The 16,630-nt window shown below is 39.6% G+C and overlaps 1 protein-coding gene across 1 annotated transcript in view; it reads right to left on the reverse strand.

The window, feature by feature from the left end:
• WRAP73 (WD repeat containing, antisense to TP73) overlaps positions 1-16,630 on the reverse strand; it is a gene marked incomplete at its 3' end in the record, with an annotated part of 84,955 nt that overhangs the window by 26,846 nt on the left and 41,479 nt on the right. Inside the window, 1 exon segment of the mRNA XM_053690370.1 lies at positions 10,258-10,330. Coding sequence (XP_053546345.1) covers positions 10,258-10,330 — 73 coding nt within the window.

Genomic DNA, 16,630 nt, shown 5'->3' on the forward strand with positions numbered 1-16,630 from the left:
CCATCGTTCAAAATGGAGACTATTCGGACAATTTTACCCATGATCCAAAAGGGTCAGTACATGACCACAGTGGATTTAAAGGATGCTTACCTTCACATACCGATTCACAAAGATCATTACCGGTACCTAAGGTTTGCCTTCCTAGACAGGCATTACCAGTTTGTAGCTCTTCCATTCGGATTGGCTACAGCTCCAAGAATCTTCACAAAGGTTCTGGGTGCTCTTCTGGCGGTACTAAGACCGCGGGGAATCTCGGTAGCTCCGTACCTAGACGACATTCTGATACAAGCTTCAAGCTTTCAAACTGCCAAGTCTCATACAGAGTTAGTACTGGCTTTTCTAAGGTCACATGGATGGAAGGTGAACGAAAAGAAAAGTTCACTCGTTCCACTCACAAGAGTTCCCTTCCTGGGGACTCTTATAGATTCTGTAGAAATGAAGATTTACCTGACAGAGGACAGGTTAACAAGACTTCAAAGTGCTTGCCGCACCCTTCATTCCATTCAACACCCGTCAGTGGCTCAATGCATGGAGGTAATCGGCTTAATGGTAGCGGCAATGGACATAGTACCCTTTGCACGCTTACACCTCAGACCACTGCAACTGTGCATGCTAAGTCAGTGGAATGGGGATTACTCAGACTTGTCCCCTTCTCTGAATCTGGATCAAGAGACCAGAAATTCTCTTCTATGGTGGCTTTCTCTGCCACATCTGTCCAGGGGGATGCCATTCAGCAGGCCAGACTGGACAATTGTAACAACAGACGCCAGCCTTCTAGGTTGGGGTGCCGTCTGGAATTCTCTGAAGGCTCAGGGACAATTGAGTCAGGAGGAGAGTCTCCTGCCAATAAACATTCTGGAATTGAGAGCAGTTCTCAATGCCCTCCTGGCTTGGCCCCAGTTGACAACTCGGGGGTTCATCAGGTTTCAGTCGGACAACATCACGACTGTAGCTTACATCAACCATCAGGGAGGGACAAGAAGCTCCCTAGCAATGATGGAAGTATCAAAGATAATTCGCTGGGCAGAGTCTCACTCTTGCCACCTGTCAGCAATCCACATCCCGGGAGTGGAGAACTGGGAGGCGGATTTCTTAAGTCGTCAGACTTTTCATCCGGGGGAGTGGGAACTTCATCCGGAGGTCTTTGCCCAAATACTTCGACGTTGGGGCAAACCAGAGATAGATCTCATGGCGTCTCGACAGAACGCCAAGCTTCCTCGTTACGGGTCCAGGTCCAGGGATCCAGGAGCAGTCCTGATAGATGCCCTGACAGCACCTTTGGACTTCAGGATGGCTTACGTGTTTCCACCCTTCCCGATGCTTCCTCGATTGATTGCCAGAATCAAACAGGAGAGAGCATCAGTGATTCTAATAGCACCTGCATGGCCACGCAGGACTTGGTATGCAGACCTGGTGGACATGTCATTCTGTCCACCTTGGTCTCTACCTCTGAAACAGGACCTTCTGATACAGGGTCCTTTCAAACATCAAAATCTAACTTCTCTGAAGCTGACTGCTTGGAAATTGAACGCTTAATTTTATCAAGACGTGGGTTTTCTGAGTCAGTTATTGATACCTTAATACAGGCTAGGAAGCCTGTTACCAGAAGGATTTACCATAAGATATGGCGTAAATACCTATATTGGTGTGAATCCAAAGGTTACTCTTGGAGTAAGATTAGGATTCCTAGGATATTGTCTTTTCTACAAGAAGGTTTAGAAAAGGGTTTATCTGCTAGTTCATTAAAGGGTCAGATCTCAGCTCTGTCCATTCTGTTACACAAACGTCTGTCAGAAGTTCCAGACGTTCAGGTTTTTTGTCAGGCTTTGGCCAGGATTAAGCCTGTGTTTAAAACTGTTGCTCCACCATGGAGTTTAAACCTTGTTCTTAATGTTTTACAGGGCGTTCCGTTTGAACCCCTTCATTCCATTGATATAAAGTTGTTATCTTGGAAAGTTCTATTTTTAATGGCTATTTCCTCGGCTCGAAGAGTCTCTGAGTTATCAGCCTTACATTGTGATTCTCCTTATTTGATTTTTCATTCGGATAAGGTAGTTCTGCGTACTAAACCTGGGTTCTTACCTAAGGTAGTCACTAACAGGAATATCAATCAAGAGATTGTTGTTCCTTCTTTGTGCCCAAATCCTTCTTCGAAGAAGGAACGTCTACTGCACAATCTGGACGTAGTTCGTGCCCTAAAATTTTACTTACAGGCAACTAAGGAATTTCGACAAACGTCTTCTCTGTTTGTCGTTTACTCTGGTCAGAGGAGAGGTCAAAAGGCTTCTGCTACCTCTCTTTCTTTTTGGCTTCGTAGCATAATTCGTTTAGCTTATGAGACTGCTGGACAGCAGCCTCCTGAAAGAATTACAGCTCATTCTACTAGAGCTGTGGCTTCCACTTGGGCCTTCAAGAATGAGGCCTCTGTTGAACAGATTTGCAAGGCTGCAACTTGGTCTTCGCTTCATACTTTTTCCAAATTTTACAAAATTTGACACTTTTGCTTCCTCGGAGGCTATTTTTGGGAGAAAGGTTCTTCAGGCAGTGGTTCCTTCTGTATAAAGAGCCTGCCTATCCCTCCCGTCATCCGTGTACTTTTGCTTTGGTATTGGTATCCCAGAAGTAATGATGACCCGTGGACTGATCACACTTAACAGAAGAAAACATAATTTATGCTTACCTGATAAATTCCTTTCTTCTGTTGTGTGATCAGTCCACGGCCCGCCCTGTTTTTTAAGGCAGGTAAATATTTTTTAAGTTATACTCCAGTCACCACTACACCCTTGGCTTCTCCTTTCTCGTTGGTCCTTCGTCGAATGACTGGGAGTGACGTAGAGGGGAGGAGCTATATGCAGCTCTGCTGGGTGAATCCTCTTGCACTTCCTGTTGGGGAGGAGTAATATCCCAGAAGTAATGATGACCCGTGGACTGATCACACTACATAAGAAAGGAATTTATCAGGTAAGCATAAATTATGTGGTTTTTTTTTATCAACTGGCACTTAAAGGGACAGTATACACTCATTTTCATATAACTGCATGTAATAGACACTACTATAAAGAATAATATGCACAGATACTGATATAAAAATTCAGTATAAAACTGTTTAAAAACTTACTTAGAAGCTGTCAGTTTACCTCTGTTGAAAAGGTAGCTGGAAAGCCCACTGCAAGTGGCAAATAAGACACTCCCACCCCCTCCCCCTTCTTTTGCATATGAAAAGACCCTTTACACAAACAGGAGCAAGCTGGAGTAGGTAGTCGAGCGTATTCACATAAAACTTTGGGGCTTGGTTAGGAGTCTGAAAATCAGAGCAATGTTATTTAAAAATAAGCAAAACTATACATTAATTAAAAAAAAAAAAACCTTTATGGGCTATATAAATAGATTATCTACAAAACATTTATGCAAAGAAAAAATGAGTGTATAATGTCCCTTTAACTATCCAATGCTAGATACATGGTCAAATGTAGTGTGTAGAAATAGTGCAGATCAAATCACATTAGGAAAAACCAGTAGGAATGGGAAAGGTTAGAAAACATAATTTATGCTTACCTGATAAATTCCTTTCTTCTGTTGTGCGATCAGTCCACGGGTCATCATTACTTCTGGGATATAACTCCTCCCCAACAGGAAATGCAAGAGGATTCACCCAGCAGAGCTGATATAGCTCCTCCCCTCTACGTCAGTCCCAGTCATTCGACCAAGAATCAACGAGAAAGGAGTAACCAAGGGTGAAGTGGTGACTGGAGAATAATTTAAAAGATATTTACCTGCCTTAAAAAACAGGGCGGGCCGTGGACTGATCGCACAACAGAAGAAAGGAATTTATCAGGTAAGCATAAATTATGTTTTCTTCTGTTATGTGCGATCAGTCCACGGGTCATCATTACTTCTGGGATACCAATACCAAAGCAAAAGTACACGGATGACGGGAGGGATAGGCAGGCTCATTATACAGAAGGAACCACTGCCTGAAGAACCTTTCTCCCAAAAATAGCCTCCGAAGAAGCAAAAGTGTCAAATTTGTAAAATTTGGAAAAAGTATGAAGCGAAGACCAAGTTGCAGCCTTGCAAATCTGTTCAACAGAGGCCTCATTCTTAAAGGCCCAAGTGGAAGCCACAGCTCTAGTGGAGTGAGCTGTAATTCTTTCAGGAGGCTGCTGTCCAGCAGTCTCATAGGCTAAACGTATTATGCTACGAAGCCAGAAAGAGAGAGAGGTAGCAGAAGCTTTTTGACCTCTCCTCTGTCCAGAATAAACGACAAACAGGGAAGAAGTTTGGCGAAAATTTTTAGTTGCCTGCAAGTAGAACTTGAGGGCACGAACTACATCCAGATTGTGTAGAAGACGTTCCTTCTTTGAAGAAGGATTTGGACACAAGGATGGAACAACAATCTCTTGATTGATATTCCTGTTAGTAACTACCTTAGGTAAGAACCCAGGTTTAGTACGCAGAACTACCTTATCTGAGTGAAAAATCAGATAAGGAGAATCACAATGTAATGCTGATAACTCAGAGACTCTTCGAGCCGAGGAAATAGCCATTAAAAACAGAACTTTCCAAGATAACAATTTTATATCAATGGAATGAAGGGGTTCAAATGGAACACCTTGTAAAACGTTAAGAACTAAGTTTAAACTCCATGGCGGAGCAACGGCTTTAAACACAGGCTTGATCCTAGCTAAAGCTTGACAAAAGGCCTGGACGTCTGGATTTTCTGACAGACGCCTGTGTAACAAGATGGACAGAGCTGAAATCTGTCCCTTTAATGAACTAGCCGATAAACCCTTTTCTAAACCTTCTTGTAGAAAAGACAATATCCTAGGGATCCTAACCTTACTCCAGGAGTAACGTTTGGATTCGCACCAGTATAGGTATTTGCGCCATATTTTATGGTAAATCTTTCTGGTAACAGGCTTCCTAGCCTGGATCAGGGTATCAATAACCGACTCAGAAAAACCACGCTTTGATAAAATCAAGCGTTCAATTTCCAAGCAGTCAGTTTCAGAGAAGTTAGATTTTGATGTTTGAATGGACCCTGTGTCAGAAGGTCCTGTCTCAGAGGTAGAGACCAAGGTGGACAGGATGACATGTCCACTAGATCTGCATACCAAGTCCTGCGTGGCCATGCAGGCGCTATTAGAATCACAGATGCTCTCTCTTGTTTGATTTTCGCAATCAATCGAGGAAGCAGCGGGAAGGGTGGAAACACATAAGCCATCCCGAAGTTCCAAGGTGCTGTCAAAGCATCTATCAGAACCGCTCCCGGATCCCTGGATCTGGACCCGTAGTGAGGAAGCTTGGCGTTCTGGCGAGACGCCATGAGATCTATCTCTGGTTTGCCCCAACGTCGAAGTATTTGGGCAAAAATCTCCGGATGAAGTTCCCACTCTCCCGGATGAAAAGTCTGGCGACTCAAGAAATCCGCCTCCCAGTTCTCCACTCCCGGGATGTGGATTGCTGACAGGTGGCAAGAGTGAGACTCTGCCCAGCGAATTATCTTTGATACTTCCACCATTGCTAGGGAGCTTCTTGTCCCTCCCTGATGGTTGATGTAAGCTACAGTCGTGATATTGTCCGACTGAAACCTGATGAACCCCTGAGTTGTTAATTGGGGCCAAGCTAGAAGGGCATTGAGAACTGCCCTCAATTCCAGAATGTTTATTGGAAGGAGACTCTCCTCCTGATTCCATAATCCCTGAGTCTTCAGAGAATTCCAGACAGCGCCCCAACCTAGCAGGCTGGCGTCTGTTGTTACGATTGTCCAGTCTGGCCTGCTGAATGGCATCCCCCTGGACAGGTGTGGCCGATAAAGCCACCATAGAAGAGAATTTCTGGTCTCTTGATTCAGATTCAGGGTAGGGGACAAATCTGAGTAATCCCCATTCCACTGACTTAGCATGCACAATTGCAGCGGTCTGAGGTGTAGGCGTGCAAAAGGTACTATGTCCATTGCCGCTACCATTAAGCCGATCACCTCCATGCATTGAGCTACTGACGGGTGTTGAATGGAATGAAGGACACGGCATGCATCCTGAAGCCTTGTTAACCTGTCTTCTGTCAGGTAAATCTTCATTTCTACAGAATCTATAAGAGTCCCCAAGAATGGAACTCTTGTGAGAGGAAAAAGAGAACTTTTCTTTTCGTTCACTTTCCATCCATGCGACCTTAGAAATGCCAGGACTAACTCTGTATGAGACTTGGCAGTTTGAAAGCTTGAAGCTTGTATTAGAATGTCGTCTAGGTACGGAGCTACCGAAATCCCTCGCGGTCTTAGTACCGCCAGAAGGGCACCCAGAACCTTTGTGAAGATTCTTGGGGCCGTAGCCAATCCGAATGGAAGAGCTACAAACTGGTAGTGCCTGTCTAGGAAGGCAAACCGTAGATACCGTTGATGATCTTTGTGAATCGGTATGTGAAGGTAAGCATCTTTTAAATCCACTGTGGTCATGTACTGACCCTTTTGGATCATAGGTAAGATTGTCCGAATAGTTTCCATTTTGAACGATGGAACTCTTAGGAATTTGTTTAGAATCTTTAAATCTAAGATTGGCCTGAAAGTTCCCTCTTTTTTGGGAACCACAAACAGGTTTGAGTAGAACCCTTGTCCTTGTTCCGACCGCGGAACTGGATGGATCACTCCCATTAATAACAGATCTTGTACACAGCGTAGAAACGCTTCTTTCTTTATCTGGTTTGTTGACAACCTTGACAGATGAAATCTCCCTTTTGGGGGAGATAATTTGAAGTCTAGAAGGTATCCCTGAGATATGATCTCCAGCGCCCAGGGATCCTGAACATCTCTTGCCCAGGCCTGAGCGAAGAGCGAAAGTCTGCCCCCCACTAGATCCGGTCCCGGATCGGGGGCTCTCGGTTCATGCTGTCTTTGGGGCAGCAGCAGGTTTCCTGGCCTGTTTGCCCTTATTCCAGGACTGGTTAGGTTTCCAGCCTTGCCTGTAACGAGCAACAGCTCCTTCCTGTTTTGGTGCAGTGGAGGTTGACGCTGCTCCAGGTTTGAAATTCCGAAAGGGACGAAAATTAGACTGTCTAGCCTTAGATTTGGCTTTGTCTTGAGGTAGGGCGTGGCCCTTACCTCCTGTAATGTCAGCGATAATTTCTTTCAACCCGGGCCCAAATAAAGACTGCCCCTTGAAAGGTATATTAAGTAATTTAGACTTAGAAGTAACATCAGCTGACCAGGATTTTAGCCACAGTGCTCTACGTGCCTGTATGGCGAATCCAGAGTTCTTAGCCGTAAGTTTGGTTAAATGTACTACGGCCTCCGAAATGAATGAATTGGCTAGTTTAAGGACTCTAAGCCTGTCCATAATGTCGTCTAGCGTAGATGAACTAAGGTTCTCTTCCAGAGACTCAATCCAAAATGCTGCCGCAGCCGTAATCGGCGCGATACATGCAAGGGGTTGCAATATAAAACCTTGTTGAACAAACATTTTCTTAAGGTAACCCTCTAATTTTTTATCCATTGGATCTGAAAAAGCACAGCTATCCTCCACCGGGATAGTGGTACGCTTAGCTAAAGTAGAAACTGCTCCCTCCACCTTAGGGACCGTTTGCCATAAGTCCCGAGTAGTGGCGTCTATTGGAAACATCTTTCTAAATATTGGAGGGGGTGAGAACGGCACACCGGGTCTATCCCACTCCTTAGTAACAATTTCAGTTAATCTCTTAGGTATAGGAAAAACGTCAGTACTCGCCGGTACCGCAAAGTATTTATCCAACCTACACATTTTCTCTGGTATTGCAATGGTGTTACAATCATTGAGAGCTGCTAAGACCTCCCCTAGTAATGCACGGAGGTTCTCCAATTTGAATTTAAAATTTGAAATATCTGAATCCAATCTGTTTGGATCAGAACCGTCACCCACAGAATGAAGCTCTCCGTCCTCATGCTCTGCAAGCTGTGACGCAGTATCAGACATGGCCCTAGTATTGTCAGCGCACTCTGTTCTCACCCCAGAGTGATCACGCTTGCCTCTTAGTTCTGGTAATTTAGACAAAACTTCAGTCATAACAGTAGCCATATCATGTAATGTTATCTGTAATGGCCGCCCAGATGTATTAGGCGCCATAATATCACGCACCTCCCGGGCGGGAGATGCAGGTACTGCCGCGTGAGGCGAGTTAGTCGGCATAACTCTCCCCTCGCAGTTTGGTGAAATTTGTTCACATTGTACAGATTGACTTTTATTTAAAGTAGCATCAATACAGTTAGTACATAAATTTCTATTGGGCTCCACCTTGGCATTGGAACAAATGACACAGATATCATTCTCTGGGTCAGACATGTTTAACACACTAGCAATAACTTGCAACCTGGTTATAATCTTTTTTAACAAAAAACGTACTGTGCCTCGAAGAGGTACTTAAACGATTAAATGACAGTTGAGATAATGAACTGAAACAGTTATAGCATCAAGTTTAAAATAACATAACTTTTAGCAAAGGTTTGTTCCCATTAGTAAATAACTAAATTTGACATAAAAAATTATAGAGTAACGTTTTTATTCACAGTCAATAAAAATTCTCACAGCTCTGCTGAGGGAATGTACCTCCCTTCAAAGAAGTTTGAAGACCCCTGAGATCTGTCAGTGAACCGGATCATGCAGGAAATATAATAGTAGCTGACTGGAATTTTTTGATGCGTAGCAAAAGAGCGCCAAAAACGGCCCCTCCCTCTCACACACAGCAGTGAGGAGAAACGAAACTGTCACAATTTAAAGCAGACAACTGCCAAGTGGAAAATAATGCCCAAACATTTATTTACTCAGTACCTCAGCAATGTAAACGATTCTACATTCCAGCAAAAACGTTTAACATGACAATATTTATTAAAAGGATTAGTGACCTTTAACAGAGTAGTTCCGGTGAAAAACCATTCCCAGAATACTGAAGTGTATACATACATGTCATTATAACGGTATAGCAGGATTTTTTCATCAATTCCATTCAGAAAATAAAAACTGCTACATACCTCAATGCAGATTCATCTGCCCGCTGTCCCCTGATCTGAAGCCTTTACCTCCCTCAGATGGCCGAGAACAGCAATATGATCTTAACTACTCCGGTTAAAATCATAGTAAAAAACTCTGGTAGATTCTTCTTCAAACTCTGCCAGAGAAGTAATAACACGCTCCGGTGCTATTGTAAAATAACAAACTTTTGATTGAAGTCATAAAAACTAAGTATAATCACCATAGTCCTCTCACACATCCTATCTAGTCGTTGGGTGCAAGAGAATGACTGGGACTGACGTAGAGGGGAGGAGCTATATCAGCTCTGCTGGGTGAATCCTCTTGCATTTCCTGTTGGGGAGGAGTTATATCCCAGAAGTAATGATGACCCGTGGACTGATCGCACATAACAGAAGAAATATCAAATAATAACTAGTGAATAAGCTTATACATGAAATGCTGAGACAATTTGATAGCGGTATCAGGTTTACATATATCATTAAATGACAATCTGTATTCTGATGCTGTTTGAACTTATATATACACTAAGGTGGCCTTGCAAAGGCTAAATAGATTTATACGAAGTATAAAGTGGAACCTCTCTGGTATAAGCTTAAAAATAATTTTTTTGGAAAGGGTTAGTATACCAGAGAAAGAAGGGGATTATTATGGTTATGATAAAGCAAAAATAAAGGAAAACACGCAAAGGAAAACACTCCTAACTTGTCGCCGATATATATATATATTTTTTTTATCAGCTTTTTTTTCTCTAAAATAGAAGTGTACCATAATGATTTTGTTCCAAGCCAAAAAATAAGGGGAGGGAATGTGTGCATGAATGGCAGTAGAATGGAGTGCAATTTGCTGCCTAGGGGTTGTACGTAGTTATTCTGTATATCCTCTCAGAAATAAGTATAGAAATAATGCAGAATATGTGAAAGGGTAGAGCCTCAAATATGCCTCATTGTCCGTCAGCAGAAATACACAAGGATTGAAGGATGAGATGGGAGGGACAAGCCAATTAGCATATTTGTGTACAGTTTATGACATTCTCCAGGAAGATGAGAAATTAAATACCCCCTATCTAGAACTTACCTTCAATTTTTTTTTATATATCACAAGAGAAAATAACAGAAAGCTCATTAGTAAACGTTCATTAGTATGGGGCTTATATGGCAGTGAGGTTTTGTTTTTGTGATTTGTAATTACTTGAACATTGTACTATATCATTAGTAAATTTTACATATTTGATTAACAAGGAATATACTATTAATATACTTACCTTGTTGGCATGCTTTAGGATACTTGATGTATGACACCGATTTTGCACTAAGCGACCACAACGTTATCCGCAACTATAGGTGTACAAAAAAGTGATTTTAGAAATCAGTTTGGTTTCCCATTTATCTAAGCATTGTTAGTAGTGACATGAAACCCAATATTTTTCTTGCAGGATTCAAATAGATATACATTTAATATTTTTATTTGAAATGCATAATCAAATCTACTTTGTTCTCTTGGTATCCTTTGTTTAAAAAGCAGGTAGGTAGATTCAGGAGCCTGCACGTGTTAGGGGCACTACATGGCAACAGATTTGAATGCTTTTAACAATGTTATGCACTACCCAAACACTTCTGCCAGAGTATCTTGTGCACAAAAAAGTTTGTTGCAAAACTGCTTCTGTATGGTCCTCCAAACACGTGCACGCTACCTACCTAGGTATTCTCTTTAACAAAAATTACCAAGAGAACAAAGTAAACTTTATAAAAGCAACACATTGCAAACTGTTAAAATTGTATGCTCTAGCTAAATCCTGAAAGGTAAATTTAAGGTTTTTACATCCCTTTAAATTTAAAAGAAACTAACATTGTTGTAAAAAAAGTTTATGTGATGTTTAAAAAGTCATAAAATCCTTTTCTTCTGAATAAGGCTGAAGGAGCCATTTCTATTTATTACTTCTTTTTTTTATTGCTTTCAACTCATGCAAGTAACAAATGATAGGAGTTCATCGTAAACAATTATACATAAATTGCCATCACCAAAATATTGGCAGTAGATTCCAGAACATAAATAGCAGTTTTAATGTTAAAGAATACTTCAATTTTACATTTGTAATAAATTAACTATATTATCTCTTGCAAAAATATTATACACTTTATCTCCTTTATTAAACGGATCCCCATTAACCGCCCATATTTTCTAGGGGAAGAAGGAGCTATTTCTATCACAATTAAATACTTTGCTAAGCTTCAGACATGTACTAAATAAACTAGGAGCAATGTAACACATTGTTCCATGGAAAAGTAGAACTTTTGATCTAATCTTTAATCCATATGAACAGATATTACCAAGTGATGTATTTTTTTTTAATGCATATTACTCTGAATCTCCAATGAACGAATGATACATAAATATTGAAATGTGACCAAGCAACAGGCCCTTCTGAAGAATTTAGCTCACCAGCCTCCACATAAAAATGTATCACCCACTCAATAGAAGCTGCATACCCTGAATGCCATGATTATTAAAGGTTTTATCCACAGTATCATAAATTAGCTAAGGTAACAATGTTGAAAATTAGGGTTCAAGCACTTTTTGGAGTCAGGTAAGAATGTATTAATATGTAGAATAACTAATAGGTCAAGAGATGAAGTAAAATACTGGAAAACTGAGGCTTCCTGGCTCCAGGAATTTGTCACAGGAATCTGTAAACAAATTTCTGCAGTACAACTAGATACTGATTACTGATATACAATTAACTACAATACAGTGCTTCAAATACTACCGACTCCATACTACAGATTACAGTAGATGTATAAATTATGACAGCTTTTAATTAGTGATAGTACTACTATACAAATTAAAATGTAGGTTATTGATCCTTATGGGACCATTAAGGGCTCAATATATCAAGCCCTTCGCCTCTCTGCGACTGCAGGTTCTCACAAGAGAACCTGCATTCAGAATTTATCAAGCAGCCATCAGACCGCGTGCAATGTTAAATTCCGCCAGCGGAATTCTGTCCGCTAGAGGCGAGCTGCGGCGGACAGGGGCGCATAAATATAGTAACATTTCATAATCAACAAATGGAATCAAATCAAACGAGAGAGAGAAAAACAAAAGCTAAAAGATCTAGGCAGAGCATAAAGAGCGGGTAATAAGCAAAAATTAAAAACACTGAGGTGCTTGAACAGGTCTTTGTAGTTGGAGAACGAATAGAGAAGGGCTTTAGTGTCCTTTTAAAGCTGAACCATTATTTACCACAAATTATATAGCGACAACACAATACTTATAGCAGTTCTCATTCATTTCTATTAGATATGCAAACGTTTTTCTTTTTGCATTTTAATTAGAGTCCTGGTGTAATTAATAGCTTGTTGACACGTAGCGAGTTGCTAAGCCTCAAACAGTATTGCCAGTTTTTGGGTGAGGTAATCTCAACACACATTATTAGCACCTGTTGCTGCAGTGTTCTCCACAGAAAAAGGCCGGTGGCATTATGAATATAGAAGGGCGAATGTTTTGCAATATTTGAAAAATGAAACAAACTTTTACGCATTTTTTTTGTTAGTTTTGAATGTTTGTACAACATTATAACATTTGTTAAATGTATTCGTATTTCTGGTGCTATCTTTAAAGTGAAAGTAAACCCTAGCGTTGTACAAACGCTAGGATTGACTATTGAAACAAATAAAGGGGACTTTCATTCATGAAGTATTAGATACTTCATGTAGAAAGCGCCTTTATTTGTTTCAGCAGATCGCCGTTCTTAGCTGCTACAGCAGCCCACGGCTAAAAAATTTTTTTGCTAAGAGGTAACGTTTTCACCTCTTAGCCAATAACCGTGTGGTAAATCCGGCTCCCATGGGCGCCAAACCGGATTTACCACACGGCTATTAGCTAAGATGTGAAAACGTCACCTCTTAGCAAAAAAAATGTTTAGCCGTGGGCTGCTGTAGCAGCTAAGAACGGCGATTGGTTAAAACAAATAAAGGAGCTTTCTACATTTGTAAAATGCTAGGATTGACTTTCACTTTAAATGTAATATTCTATTCAAATTTTTCTAATTCAAATATTGCATAATTCAAATCAAATTATAAAATATTCAAATTCAAAAAATTCTATTTGATATATTTGTAATAGTATTTCTAATGCTCTCTTTTAAAGGGACAGTCTAGTCAAAATTAAACTTTCATGACATCAATAGGGCATGCAATTTTAAACAACTTTCCAATTTAATTTTATCATCAAATTTGCTTTGTTTTCTTGGTATTCTTTGTTGAAAGCTAAACTTAAGTATTCATATGCTCATTTCTAAGCAATTGAAGGCTGCCACTTATCTCAGTGCATTTGGGATTTTTTTTACAGCTAGACACTGCTAGCTCATGTGTGCCATATAGATAACATTTTCCTCACTCCCATGGAGTTACATAGGAGTCAGCACTGATTGGCTAAAATTCAAGTCTGTCAAAAGAACTGAAATAAGGGGGCAGCCTGCAGAGGCTTAGATACAAGGTAATCAGAGGTAAACATTATATTAATATAACAGTGTTAATTATGCAAAACTGGGGAATGGGTAATACAAGGATTATGTATCTTTTTAAACAAACATTCTGGAGTAGACTGTCCCTTTAAAGCAACATTAAACCCACATTTTATTCTTTCATTATTCAGAGATTATACATTTTTAAGCAACTTTCCAACTTACTTCTGTTATCAATGTTGCTTCATTCTCTTGGTATCTTTTATTGAAGCAGCAATGCACTCCTGGGAGCTAGCTGAACACATTTTTAAGCCAATGAAAATGGGCATACAAGTTCAGCCACCTATTAGCAACTAGATTCAGATAATAGAAGCAAATTGAATCATGAAAGAAAAATGTTGGGTTTCATGTCCCTTTAATTTAATATTAAAATGATGCAGTATTCTAAATAGAAAATTTGATTCAATATATTTGTATCTACTATGTATCAATTTACTAAACTATTGAACTTCCGAATAGTATTTGTTAAATCTAATGTTACATTTGAAATTTCGAATATGGATATTTGGTCTAATTTTGAATATTCAAAAACTAAACTATCATTAGAAAAAAACTAATTTTAATGGATTTTCGTTCTTCGATTATCCAAAACGAATGTCCATAGGACTATTTGTTCTACCAAGCGAACTGCACCTTCACCACATTCGCCCATTATGCTATATACACACATATCAAGACTCAACACTTGAGCAGGCCATACCAAAGTCTTTAGTGAGTGGATTTGTATCCAAGGAGAAGAAGCAGGGGGGTCATTTCGATGTGTTGACAGATGCTGAAGTACAAGCTGACAGAGTTGCAGATATTAGGCCTGAATGAACTTACTAAGGATGATTTAGACCAGAAAGCTACTTCCAGTCCAATATAGAAAAAATTAGCATGGATGTCAAGTTGCAATTTATTTATTTTTTGGCAGTGGAACAAAATCTTGAATTTATGATGCACTCAACTCTAAAACTTAAAAGGGGCCGTCTACAACATTTTTTATTTTTTTAAAAGATAGATAATCCCTTTATTACGCATTCCCCAGTTTTGCATAACTAACACTGTTATATTAATACACTTTTTACCTCTGATTACCTTGTATCTAAGCCTCTGCAGACTGCCCCCTTATCTCAGTGCTTGTGACAGACATGCAGTTTAGCCAATCAGTGCAGGCTCCTAAATAACTCCACATGAGTGAGCACAATGTTATCAATACGACACACATTAACTAATACTGTAACTGAAATCTTTCAAAATGCTCTGAGCTAAGAGGCGGTTTTCAACGGTTTAGAAATCAGTTTGAGTCTACCTAGGTTTAGCTTTTCAAAAATACCACCAAGGGAACAAAGCAAATTTGATGATAAAAGTAAATTGGAAAGTTGTTTAAAATTGCATGCCCTATCTGAATCATGAAAGTTTAATTTTAACTAGACTGTCCCTTTAACTTTCACTAGTGTGAATAAAATCACATGTACAAGAAAAAAATGAATTGTCATAGATACTAAATAAATTAGTATACACAAACACTACCTATTGGTAAATAAATATTCTAACCATAAGGTAGGAGGGAGACATGTACTTATATACTGCACAGCCGTCATGCACAATATGAGGTCGAGAAATGTTTCCAAAAGATAAATGACAAAGGCACTGAGTGCAACTCCCCATGATTTCCTGGCTGATAACCAGTCACACCGGCATCATGTGGGGGAGTTGCTAACTTTCAAAGACGGGGGGGGGGGGGATCTGCACATTTCAGTCTTTTTCAAGCAAAACATGTCAAAGCAATGTTATAAAAAAATGCTTATTTAAAAAGGGACAGACTGCTGAGCACTTCAAAGGAGAACTAACTGCTCAATATCTCAATATTTTATTGTATTTCACCCTGTTCCTGCAGCTCTATTCAAATCAGTTCTACTGTTTTAATAGCTTAAAAAGTGCCTCATACTGGGGGCTGCCATCTTGAAGCTCAGGTATTCTCACATCCTATGACAGAAGCTGTGCGCACTCACAGATCAGTAACATTTTCTATTTTTTTACTGCTGTATAATGTGCTTCAGGTTAGTGTACATGATACATCATGTGAGCTTTACAGTTTTACAGTTACACAAAATATATTTTAAAAATGCACTAGACAATAATATATAGCAATGCACATTAACCTGAAGCACATTATATAGCTGTAAAAAAAAAAAAAAAAAAAAAAGACAACCATATTGATATGTAACTGCGCACTGCTTTAGTCACAGTATGTGAGAATACCTGCGCCCCAAGATGGCTGCCCCAATACAAAGAGGCGGAGCTTCAGCATCAGACCTTTCAGGGGTTAAAATAGCAACATGGCTTTATAATACATACATTTAGTACATTCATGCACCTCCTCTACTAATGGGTGTTGCCATTTTGAAGCCTGGGTTTCACTGCAAGTATCTGAAGAAAAGTTGATGAATTTATGTAAATACATCAGCAAGTAAGTATTGAAAGCTAAATTTCAACATGGCGGCACCCACGACTAGAAGCATTTTGACCAGGAAATTATGTGAAGTTGCGCTTGGTATTATTATTTTTTGCCTTTAGGATACCTTTCTCTTGTAGTGTTACTTTATACTGATTTGGTTGGTATCTCATACAATTATTAATATTTGTTGGTAGATGAGCTTTTATTCACACTAATAAAAAAGTTTTAAAGCTTAGGGAATCATATGTTTAAGCTTTTAGTTTCACTCTCAGTTGACAGTCCCTTTAATGCTCTAGTAAATAAATTGTTATAGTCACAGTGCCATCATATTTGCTTTTGGACTAATCATTTTTAGGAATTAAGCTATTTTTAGGTGGGACTTTTGGAACGGTCTATTTTACAGAAGATGCATAACTAATATTTTGTGACCATCAGTGTTCACCAGGTCCTATTTAATGGGCACACCACCAGGCTCATTTTACTGACCACCCAGCTAAAATGTAAGCCAATATTCAGCTCAAAGAAGCTAATATTAATTTCCTCAATGTTTGTTGCACATATTATCATTAAATACAGTTATGTTAAATTGTGCGATTGATTTGTGTTCTGGATAACTTAAGTAACATTTACGAAATAACAGAAAATATAATATTGCAAAGTATTTCACTGCCA

The sequence above is a fragment of the Bombina bombina genome, chromosome 8 (assembly GCF_027579735.1).
Source record: "Bombina bombina isolate aBomBom1 chromosome 8, aBomBom1.pri, whole genome shotgun sequence".
Lineage (NCBI taxonomy): Eukaryota > Metazoa > Chordata > Amphibia > Anura > Bombinatoridae > Bombina > Bombina bombina.